The sequence below is a fragment of the Aethalodelphis obliquidens genome, unplaced genomic scaffold (genome assembly GCF_003676395.1).
Source record: "Aethalodelphis obliquidens isolate GAN/ISIS:26980383/991018 unplaced genomic scaffold, ASM367639v1 scaffold69, whole genome shotgun sequence".
Taxonomy (NCBI): Eukaryota; Metazoa; Chordata; class Mammalia; order Artiodactyla; family Delphinidae; genus Aethalodelphis; species Aethalodelphis obliquidens.
In genome coordinates this window covers 5,096,483-5,110,245 of record NW_020838013.1, presented here as the reverse complement: position 1 = coordinate 5,110,245, position 13,763 = coordinate 5,096,483, and the positions used below count along the sequence as shown (strand labels likewise).

The 13,763-nt window shown below is 51.2% G+C and overlaps 1 protein-coding gene across 4 annotated transcripts in view; it reads left to right on the top strand.

The window, feature by feature from the left end:
* The window catches only part of CUNH11orf24 (chromosome unknown C11orf24 homolog), a 9,102-nt gene extending 6,058 nt beyond the window's left edge, over positions 1-3,044 (top strand). For all 4 annotated transcript variants that reach the window (XM_027089991.1, XM_027089989.1, XM_027089987.1 and 1 more), the window contains exons 3-4: positions 589-762; positions 1,664-3,044. In XM_027089991.1, the coding sequence (XP_026945792.1) occupies positions 589-762; positions 1,664-2,754 (1,265 nt within the window). In that variant the 3' untranslated portion in view covers positions 2,755-3,044. The remainder of the gene's footprint in view (positions 1-588; positions 763-1,663) is intronic.
* The last annotated feature ends 10,719 nt before the right edge of the window (positions 3,045-13,763 follow it).

The following is a 13,763-nucleotide window of genomic DNA, read 5'->3' as shown; positions in this document are numbered from 1 at the left end:
GGTGATAGATGGGTGGATGGATGGATGGGTGGGTGATGGGTGGATGGATGAATGGATGAGTGATGGGTGGATGGGTGATGGGCAGTGGGTGGGTCATGGGTGGATGGTGGATGGGTAGATGATGGGTGGATGGGTGATGGATGGGTGAATGGATGGATGGGTGGGTGATGGGCAGTGGATGGGTGATGGGTGGTGGCTGGCTGGCTAAGTGGAATCTTTCCATGTGGTCAGCTGTCACGGGTGCAGAGAAGTGCTCTGGGCCCTGCAGAGGCCACAGAGAAGGTGAGGAGGAAGTCTTGGCCCCCCTCTCTGCTGCTCTTTCATACTCTGAACTCTGAGGTGGGATAGTAAGACACATAGGGAGACTGGGTTAAGAAGTGCTATAAACCCGTCAGAGCAGGCACTGGGCGGATCCCTGAACACGTGGCTGAGACACTCTTCCTGAATGCTCTTCCTGAATGCCAGGCCCCAGGGGAAACATCTGGCTGGGTTTGCACCCTGGGACCTCTCGGAGCACTCCACAGCCGGCGCGTTGCCAGGCCTGTGCCCCGTGCGTCACTGACCAGATGCCTCCCTTCCTGACCTTAGGTTCCTCGGCCAAGCAGCAGGGAACTGTCAGCAGCCTGAGGAACGGCAGGCTGGGGGCCTCGGGCACCGCCCAGCCTTGCTGCCAGCTCACCTGCAAGATGTGGACAGCCCTCGTGCTCATCTGGGTTTCCTCTTGGTCCTTATCTGAAAGCCACCTGACAGCCCCGCATCCACGTAAGTGAGAAAGCCGTGTGACTGCTGGACGGGCCTGCAGGGGCCCCGCAGCTCCCGGGGGCTGGGCTGCAAAGACCTGTTGGGCCAACATGGGACCTGGCCTCTGAGCCTTGAGAGGGTGACTTACTTGGCCTTGCAAAATGTCATTCCTTCCATAAACCTCGTCTTTATTGGGGAGTTTGTCGATCCACACGTCACATATTTAGTGGCGCTTCTCCTCTGTGCCAGACACTGTTCTTCTCCAGGAATCCTGCTTTGAATCCGATCATAAAGCCAAGAATTCTTGCATGGTGTGAATATCTGGGCAACGGTTTATCTGCTGTGTAAACCTGGGTGTGTGTTGGATAGGTTTTTTTAATGGCGAATCACACCTGTAATGTGAGAGATGATGATATTTTGAGAACTGGATCAAAAAATGAAGCTCTGGGGGCTTCCCTGGTGGCGCAGTGGTTGAGAGTCCGCCTGCAGATACAGGGGACGCGGGTTCGTGCCCCGGTCCGGGAGGATCCCACGTGCCGCGGAGCGGCTGGGCCCATGAGCCATGGCCGCTGAGCCTGGGCGTCCAGAGTCTGTGCTCCGCAATGGGAGGGGCCACAGCAGTGAGAGGCCCGCGTACCGCAAAAAAAAAAAAAATGAAGCTCTGAAGCCTTTCATGGGCTTGGGGTTCAGAGAGCACAAAGGAGATTTTAAATCAAAGTGCTGAGCGCCTCTGTGATGGGCTGCCGGCCAGATGTGTGCAGGGAGGAGATGAGAGGGAAACGTGTTTGCCGGGCTAAGAAGCAAGGCACCACACAGCCTCCCCGGCCAGCCCCACGGGCCGGAAATTAAGGCAGTCTCTGAATGATCCACCTGCACAGGGTTGAAGGTGATCGTATCTCTTCCTCCCTTTTCTGACCCTAAGGGTACTCAGTCCTCAACAAGACGCTGGAGAATTCAGAACAAAACTCATCCATGGAAACCATTACAAGAGTCTTGAATGAAATGTCTGCAAGAATGACCTCGGTGACACCTTCTCCCATCACGTTGACCAGAGGGACTTGGGGAGGCGACCCCACCTCTCCTGCGGTCACAGCAGGGACAATGCACAGGACAGAGGCAGGCGCGTCAGCGACGGCAGAAGGGACCCCTGACGGAGCCACCTCCGGGGTGCCCACACCGCCTGTCCCGGCGTCTGACCGGCGGACCCCGTCCTCACCCCACACACGGGCGCCTGGCAGCGGCACACTGTCTGGGCCAGCGACGCACACAACACCCACGCCGGCCACGGGTGCTCCCACAGCTGCTGCAGCCCTGGCAAGCGTAAGCGGCCCCTTGGACTCGCACGGTCGTCCCGGGCACACCCCCGGCCATGCCACAGCCAGCCCCACGGTGCCCCTGAGTCCCCAAACACTTAACGCGTCCACACAGGGCCCCACCGTCCAGGCGCCGACGGCCCGGACTGCGGCTGACGTGGCAAGTAGGCCTGCGCCCACCCTCCTCAGCACAACCCCAGAACCCGCCTCCCCCTCTTCGGCTTCCGCATCCATGACAGTGGGGACCACGACCAAGGCCCCCCAGCCGGCTGCCAGCACAGCGCCAGCGTCTGCCCCTCACTCCAGCCCGGCCCCCCCGACGCAGCCCAGCCCCGTCACATCCATGCCGGGGGCCGCGGGGCCAGGCACCACTCAGACGCCGGAGCAGGGCGAGCCTGAAGCCGCGCCTGGCACTGCTTCCGTGGGGCCGACCCCTGGGAGCTCAGGGGACTCCAAGGTGCCAGCCACGGACGCGTGTCCGCTCAGCACCCGAGGCCGGTGCCCGGTGGTCTCCAGCGAGCCCCTGGCCCAGTCCCCGGTGAGCAGAAGCTTCCTCCTGGCAGTGCTCCTGCTGGGGGTCACCCTCTTCATCACAGTCCTGGTTCTGTTTGCCCTGCAGGCCTACGAGAGCTACAAGAGGAAGGACTACACGCAGGTGGATTATCTCATCAACGGCATGTACACCGACTCAGAGATGTGAGGGGAGGGCGCTTGGCCGGGCCTGGGCTGGGCCCTTCCCCTCCTTCCGTGTTGCCTCTGTGGGCAAACCAAGTGCTTCCAGATTCTTTTGGTGCAAAGTTAGGAGACGCGCCAGTCGCTTAAACACATTCAATCGTTGTCCGATTAATTCCACGATCACTAAAGAGTTGCTGCTTTTTTCGTATTTATTTTTGTAACGATCACGAGCAGGCAGTGATTCTGCCTTGGGGTGGGGTGGGCGGCCCCGGGGTGGGTCCCGACCTGAATTAAAGCAATGACCCTTTCCACTCAGACCCTGTCTCCCCGTTTGTGTGGGCTGCGTCCTGCCCGCCCCCGCCCCCCGCCCATGGTGGCCGGGGAGCCTTTTCGAGATGCATGTGACGGGGTGTGTTCTTGTAAACGTTGAATGTAACACGAGGCCCTGGCCATCTGCTGTGTCTGTGCTGCTCTCCTGGGCTTCGCTCTTAGGCCCAAACCTGCCCCAACCTGGGTGGGAGGAGCCCCAGCCTTTGAGGGTCTCTGGCACCGCGTGGAGGTGGGGCCCCTTCCTCTAACCCTCCTTTTTCAGCACTGTGAAGTGGCGGACGCGTGAAGCCTGGTTTGGGCACGAGAGCCGAATGCAACATGTAAACCACACCTGAGCTACACAACGTGGCCAGGTCGGCAGGACCTGCCCAGACCAGGCTCTAGGTGACCCCGCACAGCTCATGGTGGGCCCTGGCCGAGTGGAAACCCAATAAGCTGGTGCCGTGGGAGAGTCATTACTAGCACCTCGCTCCAGGTCACCCCGGGACCCAGGGGAGCGCTAGGCCCGAGTGAGCCCAGGGCCCTCTCCTCAGCAGCACGATTGCCCCGGTGCCAGGCCTCATGTCCCCAACAGCCCTCAGCGCCCACACTGTGCTTGTCCTGTGTCCCACGCTGTCCTTGTGTTTCATGCACGAAACTCATTCAGCCCTCACCCCCGCCCCAGGAGATCAGGGCTCTGATCCCCATTTTAAAGGCGGGGCCACTGAGGCAGAGGAGACCTAACTTACCCGCTGAGGGCCAGAGTCCAGCTCTTTCCTTAACTATTTTGTTTTACAGCCGCCGGGGCTGCACTTGGCATTCTAGCTTCGTCTGCTTACCAGCCGGAGGGAGGCAAGAGAGCTGGCGGGCAGCACGTGAGGCTGCGTTCCCAGGCCAGGTATGCAGCCACCAGCCGTGTGACCCGGAGCAAGTGTGGCGTGTTGTGGACACAGCTGCTTTACCTGGGCGATGGGGAGACTGTCTGTCTGTCACGGCCCCCAGGGGCATGCTGCCTGGAGCGATTCCAGGTGGGGAGTTGACTCTTGCTTTCTCAACTACTCTGAACCCTGAGGAGGAGACCGTTCTACCTGGAGACCGTTCTACCTGGAGACTCCAGTTTCCCCATCACAGAAACCTCCTGAGCCAGGCCTGCGTGTCCACTTCCTCTTATTGAAATTCTGCCTCCTCCAAAAAGGATTTCAAATGGCGCATAATAAAAGACAATGGTAGTGAACTCCCAAACCATTTGAAATAACTTACGAGAGTAGGGAGGAGGGATGGGAACAGTCCTCCCCCGTTTTCTAGCTCCATCCCGGGTTTCCCCAGCCCATCTTTTCTCACTGGTTGGTTCAGGGGGCCCAGCAGACCCCTTTCCCTCCCCAACAGCTATGCTGTGTGTCCTGACAGCTAGGCTCCAAGCAGCCTATGCACCTGTGTTTCTCCCGGCCCTAGCCGACCCATCGTCCACCTGGGCCCATCTGCCGTGTGATCACAGGTGCTGGCGCTGACTGTGGCTGAGAAGGTGTCAACCTCACTGCTCGGAGTTCCAGGCCGGGCTGCAGCTCTGTTGTCCTTGAGGCTGAGCGGCCACCTGCTGCCCGGATCAGGCAGCTCTGCACAGAGTGGAGAATCGGGGGGATTTAGGGGGTGCCTTTTTCCTCTGCCAGCATCACCCCAGCCGCCTGTCAAGGGCAGGCTCCACACCCTGGCTGGTGGGGTCTCACCCGATAGAGACAGAGCCTTAGACGCCCGTGAGCCATGGAACACTGGGTGGCTTGTTCCTCTCCGGGGGGTAGGACAAGGGGCAACCCGCAGGGCTGGCTTTCATCCTTAGCCTGTGACCAGGGGCCTCTGCCTGGCACTCCTACCTCCAAGGAATGGGGGTGTGGAGTGTCACGGGGCCTGCCTGTCCCTCTGCCCCAGCCAGGACTCCAAGTCCTTTCCTCCCAAGAATCGGTTGTGCTCTCCACCCCACCCCCTCCCTCCTTAGCGGTCCTATTCCAACCATCCACAGTCATTTTGGCTCCATGATGGGCCACAGATTCGTAACACGCGAGGCCAAGCTCAGCCTCAGCCCTCAGGGCTCTTCCTAAAACCAGTGGCGTCACTGCTTACGGGAGCTGGAGACCTGGGCTTCATCCTTGAGGCCGACTGACCATCCCAAGTTCCTGTGCATGGGCCTCTCCCCGGCCAGAGTCCTTCCTGCTGTCCTGCCTGGGGCCCCTCCACCACCTGCCAGCTCCGACCCAGCTGTCTTCCACCCTGCAGCCAGGGCCCCCTCAAGATACAAACTTGACCACACCTTTCCCTGCCAGCAGCCCTTCCCGGATAAAGACCAAGCTGCCATACCAGGCGTTCCAGGCAAACCTTCCAGTGCGTCTGGCTGAGCGGAGACTGAGGGGAGGAGCCAACCTCGAGAAAGCTCATAGGAGGTGGGGAGCACAGAGGGCCCCTCCATGCAGGCCTGTCCAGAGCAAGAGGGGCTCGACTTTCCTGGCAGTCCAGTGGTTAAGACTCCGTGCTTCCAATGCGGGGGGCCCGGGTTCGATCCTGGTTGGGGAACTAAGATCCCACATGCCACGCAGTGCGGCCAGAAAATAAAAAATAAAATAAACCAATCTAGGGGAGATGCACGTCTGAGCCCCAGGCCATCCCCTGCCTTGGAAGCCACCAGCCTGCAGGGGCCGGGGGGGAAAGTCCCATTCAGACTCAGCTCATCAGGCCCGTTCCACACTAGCTGTTCGCCAACCAACTGGGGATTCAGACGTGAAGCTGTCCCCCAGCCCCTCCGCCGCTCGCCATGTGGTGCGCGAGAGTGAGAAGCGATGAGGAAGGAAAGAGGAGGCACGCGGGGGCACCTGACCCACCTGGGATGCTGGGGGGCGAGGGGGTGGCCTCTGGCAAGGGGGTGCTCAGAGCCTCTTTCCCCCGGCTCTTTGCTCCAGCGACAGGGGCTGTGGCTGGTTCAGTGCACAGAGCAGCACCGGCACGTGGGAGGAGCAGCGTCCCTGTTCAACGGATGAGAGTCCGAGGGGAAGGCGCCAGGAGGTCAAGGTCAAGTGAGCCAGTTTCGGGGTTTGGTTCCAGTTGGGGCTTTCTTCCCTTCACAGCGAGGAAACCGAGGCACGGGATAGCCAAGTCACTTGCCCAAGGTCACCCTCCCAGCGAGTGGCAGGACAGGATTCACTCTTGGTCGGTCTGCCTGTCTGTAGTCAAATATTGGCTACCTCGCAGAGGCTGTTTCCTCTGGGGGCAGCCCCGCGTCCTCAGGCCAGCGAAGTCCACGGGCTCCCCCTGGCGGCCGAGGCTCCCTCCTTCACCCTGGGTGCTGGCCCTGGCTGGAGACATTGGGTCCCCCTCCAGCCCGCTGCACCCACCCCACCCACGCCCCAACTTTGCCCGGGGTGGGGGGACTCCCTCCAGCCCGGCTCTCTTGGCATCGGGGCGCCTTCCTGGTCCCCCCACCCTGGAAGAACTCACCCACTCACTGCTCCTAGACCAGGTCTCTTCTACGTTGGCAAGGAATGTTCTCCGTGGAATTATGTCATTTGTGCCTGTAACTATCTCCCCACCGGAGGAAGCCAGGAGTCCAGGGAGCGCACAGCCCCAGAACCCCACCAGCTGGGTTGCTTGGGGCAAGCACATTCACACTCGGACATGGTTTTTCTTCCTACAACTCTGCTTTAGAAGCAGGGGACCAAGGTTTACCCAGCACGGGCACTGATGAGAGCTAATATTTTTTGAGCACTTGCTATGTCGTGGCTTGATTGCCTTATAGCTCTCATCTCATTTAATGATCTCAGACCCCGGCCTTCCTGCTCCCCCATCCCACCCATAGCTCATCCCACACACCGAAGCCAGATCACCGTGCCCTCCTGCCTAGATCCCTCCACTGGCTTCTCGCTGCGATTAGGGAAGAAATCCAAACAGGGGAGCTGAGAACACATGTGGCCAGTGGGAGGCATTCATGCAAAGTCAGGGAAATGGGGGTTCCAGGTAGAGAGACCATGAACACAGAGCCCCACACGGGGAACAGAGGGGCGAGGGGGAGAGGGGAGGGGACAGGTTGGGGTCAAGGCCAGGGTGAGGAGGTAGGGGCCCAGGAGGGGTTTGGGCAAAGGAATAACATCATCTGATTTGGGGGTTAGATATTACTGTGCTGGGAATTCCCTGGCGGTCCAGAGGTTAGGACACAGGGCTTTCACTGCCGGCCTGGGTTCATTCCCTGGTAGGGGAACTACGTGGCCAAAAAAAAATTTACTTTGTCGAGTGGAGTATGTACAGATGAGGTGATGTGCTGTCTGGGGTGCAGGAGGGGAGCTTGGGGGTGTGTGGAGGGAAGACACATCGTCGTATTGCTGAATATGGAAGATGCATGTAAGTTCATTGCAGGTCATCTGACCCCCTCTGTGTTTATGTATGTCTGGCAGTTTCCATGATAAAATGTTAGAAGAAGGGAAAGGAGGACAGTAGAGTTTGATTTAACTCTCTTAAGTGAAAGATCGCTCTGGTTGCAACCTGTGGAGGGAGTGGTAGATTGGTGGCAGCGTGTATGGGAGGCTGGGAAGCTGCTCCGCTGCCCGGGGGAGTGATGACATGGCCTGGACCAGGGTGTGCTCACAGATGGAGAGAAGCCCATGAACTTGGGGACAGGTTTTGGAAGCTGAGTCAGCAGGACTGCCACTGTTTCTTTACACACATCCCACACGCACAGAGCAGAAGCCGGATGACCCCTGTGTTTTTGGCTTGATGACCTGGGATGCTGGTGATGTCATTTCCTGGGAGGTGGGGAGCAGTGAACCATGGCTCCTTACGCGTTAATTCATTTCATCCTGACTATGACCCTGTGAGATAGCGCTCTCCTGACCATTCCCCACCCCCCCAGCACAGAGGGTACGCTGAGGCCCGGTGGATTAGTGATCCTGCCCCGCTTCACACAGCTGGCAGGGGGCAGATCCCGATTCACACCCAGGGATGCCACCCCGGTTTCCACACTCTTACATGGAGGCTTCCCTGCCTCCTGATGGGGGGATGTGGGAGGACTTGGGGGTAGGAACGGGCAGGAAATAGAGTTCTTCTATGGATGTCCTGAGGCTGAGATGTCTGTTAGGTGTCAGAAGGACATAGGATATGAATCTGAAGTTCAGGAAGGTCCCCAAGGAGAGAAAAATCAGGAGCCACCAGCGCAGAGACAGCCAGGGGCAGGAGGGGAGGAAGAGACGGAGGAGACCAACCTGGCCTTGCAGAGGAGGAGACAGAAAGCGGGGCTTCTTCTGCCAAGAGAGTCCGAGAAAAGAGACTTTCGAGAAGGAGTGGACAACCCTGTCACCCAGGCAAGAAAGGAACAAAGGAGTGGTGGCCACTTGTCCCAGGACGTCCCAGGTAGCCTCATGAGGGCGGCTTCAGCCGAGTCCAGTGGAGGAGGGTGGAGGAGGGCAGGCAGGTGAGCAAGTGGGCAGCGACCATGGCAACCATCACAAGAGGTTGGGGACCGGCGTAGGGCCAGGCAGTTGGTGGAGGTGGAGTGGGGACCAGGAAGGATTCTTTCTTTTTTTTTAATTCCATGATTTTTAAAAATGTTTATTTATTTATTTGTTGTCCTATTAGTCATCCATTTTATAAACATCAGTGTATACACGTCAATCCCAATCTCCCAATTCATCACACCACCACCCCCGACCCCCCACCACTTTCCCCGCTTGGTGTCCATACGTTTGTTCTCTACATCTGTGTCTCAATTTCTGCTCTGCAAACCGGTTCATCTGTACCGTTTGCTAGGTTCCACATATATGCGTTAATATACGATATTTGTTTTTCTCTTTCTGACTTACTTCACTCTGTATGATAGTCTCTAGATGCATCCACGTCTCTACAAATGACCCAATTTCGTTCCTTTTTATGGCTGAGTAATATTCCATTGTATATATGTACCACATCTTCTTTATCCATTCATCTGTTGATAGGTATTTAGGTTGCTTCCATGACCTGGCTATTGTAAATAGTGCTGCAATGAACATTGGGGTGCACGTGTCTTTTAGAATTATGGTTTTCTCTGGATACATGCCTGTAGTGGGATTGCTGGGTCATATGGTAATACTATTTTTAGTTCCTTAAGGACCCTCTATAGTGGCTATACCAATTTACATTCCCACCAACAGGGCAAGAGGGTTCCCTCTTCTCCACACCCTCTCCAGCATTTGTTGTTTGTAGATTTTCTGATGATGCCCATTCTAACTGGTGTGAGGTGATACCTCATTGTAGTTTTGATTTGCATTTCTCTAAAAATTAGTGATGTTGAGCAGCTTTTCATGTACCTCTTGGCCATGTGTATGTCTTATTTGGAGAAATGTCTATTTAGGTCTTCTGTCCATTTTTTGATTGGGTTGTTTGTTTTTTTAATATTGAGCTGCATGAGCTGTTTGTATATTTTGGAGATTAATCCTTTGATGATTCATTTGCAAATATTTTCTCCCATTCTGAGGGTTGTCTTTTCATCTTGTTTATGGTTTCCTTTGCTGTGCAAAAGCTTTAAAGTTTCGTTAGGTCCCATTTGTTTATTTTTGTTTTTATTTCCATTACTTTAGGAGGTGGATCAAAAAATATCTTGCTGTGATTTATGTCCAAGAGTGTTCTTCCTATGTTTTCCTCTAAGAGTTTTATAGTGCCCGGTCTTACATTTAGGTCTCTAATCCATTTTGAGTTTATTTTTGTGTATGGTGTTAGGAAGTGTTCTAATTTCATTCTTTTAATGTAGCTGTCCAGTTTTCCCAGCACCACTTATTGAAGAGACTGTCTTTTCTCCATTGTATATCCGTGCCTCCTTTGTCACAGATTAGTTGACCATAGGTGTGTGGGTTTATCTCCAGGCTTTCTATCCTGTTCCATTGATCTATATTTCTGTTTTTGTGCCAGTACCATATTGTCTTGATTACTGTAGCTTTGTAGTATAGTCTGAAGTCAGGGAGTCTGATTCCTACAGCTCCATTTTTTTCCCTCAAGACCTCTTTTGCTATTCGGGGTCTTCTGTGTCTCCATACAAATTTTAAGATATTTTGTTCTAGTTCTGTAAAAAATGCCATTGGTAATTTGATAGGGATTGCATTGAATCTGTAGATGGCTTTGGGTAGCACAGTCATTTCACATATTCTTGGATTCTTGGATTCTTCCAATCCAAGAACATGCTATATCTCTCCATCTCTTTGTGTCATCTTTGATTTCTTTCATCAGTGTTTTATAGTTTTCTGAGTACAGGTCTTTTACCTCCTTAGGTAGGTTTATTCCTAGGTATTTTATTCTTTTTGTTGCAATGGTAAATGGAAGTGTTTCCTTAATTTCTCTTTCTGATCTTGCATCATTAGCATATAGGAATGCAAGAGATTTCTGTGCATTAATTTTGTATCCTGAAACTTTACCAAATTCATTGATTAGCTCTAGTAGTTTTCTGGTGGCATCTTTAGGATTCTCTATGTATAGCATCATGTCATCTGCAAACAGTGACAGTTTTACTTCTTCTTTTCCAATTTGTATTGCTTTTATTTCTTTTTCTTCTCTGATTGCCATGGCTAGGACTTCCAAAACTATGTTGAGTAATAGTGGTGAGAGTGGACATCCTTGTCTTGTTCCTGATCTTAGAGAAAATGCTTTCAGTTTTTCACCATTGAGAACGATGTTGGCTGTGGGTTTGTCATATGTGAACTTTATTATATTGAGGTAGGTTCCCTCTATGTCCACTTTCTGGAGAGTTTTTTATCATAAATGGGTGTTGAATTTTTTCAAAAGCTTTTTCTACATCTATTGAGATGATCATATGGTTTTTATTCTTCAATTTGTTAATATGGTGTATCACATTGATTGATTTGCGTATATTGAAGAATCCTTGCATCTCTGGGATAAATCCCACTTGATCATAGTGTATGATCCTTTTAATGTGTTGTTGGATTCTGTTTGCTAGTATTTTGTTGAAGATTTGTGCATCTATATTCATCAGTGATATTGGTCTGTAATTTTCTTTTTTTGTTGTATCTTTGTCTGCTTTTGGTATCAGGTTGATGGTGGCCTCATAGAATGAGTTTGGGAGTTTTCCTTCCTCTGCAATTTTTTGGGAGAGTTTGAGAAGGATGGGTGTTAGCTCTTCTCTAAATGTTTGATAGAATTCACCTGTGAAGCCATCTGGTCTTGGACTTTTGTTTGTTGGAAGAATTTGAATCACAGTTTCAATTTCATTACTTGTGATTGGTCTGTTCATATTTTCTATTTCTTCCTGGTTCAGTCTTGGAAGGTTATACCTTTCTAAGAATTTGTCCATTTCTTCCAGGTTGTCCATCTTATTGGCATAGAGTTGCTTGTAGTAGTCCTTTAGGATGCTTTGTATTTCTGCGTTGTCTGTTATAACTCCTCCTTTTTCATTTCTACTTTTGATTTGAGCCCTCTCCCTCTTTTTCTTAATATCTGGCTAATACTTTTTCAATTTAGTTAATCTTCTCAAAGAACCAGCTTTTAGTTTTATTGACCTTTGCTATTGTTTTCTTTGTTTCTATTTCATTTATTTCTGCTCTGATCTTTATGATTTCTTTCCTTCTGCTAACTTTGGGTTTTGTTTGTTCTTCTTTCTCTAGTTCCTTTAGGTGTAACGTTAGATTGTTTGAGATTTTTCTTGTTTCTTGAGGTAGGTTTGTATAGCTATAAACTTCCCTCTTAGAACTGCTTTTGCTGCATCGCATAGGTTTTGTTTTCGGTTTCTTGGGGTTTATTTTGCGGTACGTGGGCCTCTCACTGTTGTGGCCTCTCCCGTTGTGGATCACAGGCTCCAGACATGCAGGCCCAGTGGCCATGGCTCACGGGCCCAGCCACTCCGCGGCATGTGGGATCTTCCCGGACTGGGGCACGAACCCATGTCCACTGCATCGGCAGGCGGACTCTCAACCACTGTGCCACCAGGGAAGCCCCATCGCGTAGGTTTTGGATCGTCGTGTTTTCATTGTCATTTGTCTCTAGGTATTTTTTGATTTCCTCTTTGATTTCTTTAGTGATCTTTTGGTTATTTAGTCACGTATTGTTTAGCCTCCATGTGTTTGTGTTTTTTATGTTTTTTTCCCTGTAATTGATTTCTAATCTCATAGCATTGTGGTCAGAAAAGATGCTTGATATGGTTTCAGTTTTCCTAAATTTACAGAGGCTTGATTTGTGACCCAAGACGTGATCTATCCTGGAGAATGTTCCATTGGTTGGAATGTCCTATAAATATCAATTAAATCTATCTGGTCTGTTGTGTCATTTAAAGGTTGTGTTTCCTTATTATTTTTCTGTTTGGATGATCTGTCCATTGGTGTAAGTGAGGTGTTAAAGATCCCCACTATTATTGTGTTTATTTTTTAATTTAAAAAAATTTATTTATTTATTTATTTGTCTGCACTGGGTCTTAGTTGTAGCTTGTGGGATCTTCATTGTGGCATGCAGGATCTTTTTTAGTTGTGGCATGCAGGATCTAGTTCCCTAACCAGGGAGCCAACCTGGGCCCCCTGCATTGGGAGCGAGGAGTCTTAACCACTGAACCTCCAGGAAAGTCCCCATTCTAACTATTTTAAAGTATTCAAGTTCTGTGGCATCAAGTACACTCACAATGTTGTATAACTATCACCACTATCTATTTCTAGAAATTTTTCATCATCCTAAACAGAAACTCTGTTCTCATTTAGCAATAACTCTCAATTTCCACCTCCCCCAGCCCCAGGCAACCCATTCTACTTTCTGTTTTTACGAATTTGCCTATTTTGTTTTTATAAACTTTTTATAATTAATTAATTAATTTGGGGCTGCATTGGGTCTTTGTTGCTGTGCGTGGGCTTTCTCTAGTTGCAGCAAGTGGGGGCTACTCTTCGTCGCGGTGCACGGGCTTCTCATTGCAGTGGCTTCTCTTGTTGCAGAGCATGGGCTCTAGGCATGCAGGCTTCAGTAGTTGTGGCACATGGGCTCAGTAGTTGTAGCTCGCAGGCTCTAGAGCGCAGGCTCAGTAGTTGTGGCACAAGGGATTAGTTGCTCCGTGGCATGTGGGATCTTCCTGGACCAGGGCTCGAACCCATGTCCCCTGCATTGGCAGGGGGATTCTTAACCACTGCGCCACCAGGGAAGCTCTGTCTATTTTAGATATGGTAGAATCATGTCAGCAAAACCAAATAATATTTGTACTTTCACTTCTGATTTAGTCATTTGAGTCTTCTTCCTTTTTTTTTTCTCAATCAGCTACAGGTTTGTCAATTTTTGGTCTTTCCATTGACTTTCCCTACTGTTTTTCTGTTCTCTATTTTGATTATGTCCACTCTAAGGTTTATTATTTTTCTTCCTTCTGTTAGCTCGAGGTTTAGTTTGCTCTTCTCTTCCTAGTTCTTAAGGTATACAGTTAGGTTACTGATTTAAGATCCTTCTTCTTTTTTTAACATAGGCATTTATAGCTATAAATTTCCCACCAGCACTGCTTTTGCTGCATCCCATAAGTTTTGGCATGCCATGTTTTCATTTTCATTCATCTCAAGGTATCTTCTAATTTCCTTTGTAGTTTCTTCTTTAACCCATTGGTTGTTTCTGGGCATATTGTTTTATTTCCACATATTTGTGAATTTTCCAGTTTTCGTTCTATTGCTGGATTCTAGTTTCTTTCAATTGTGATCAGAAGAAATACTTTATATTATTTCAATCTTTTACAATTTATTAAGACTTGTTTTGTGGTCT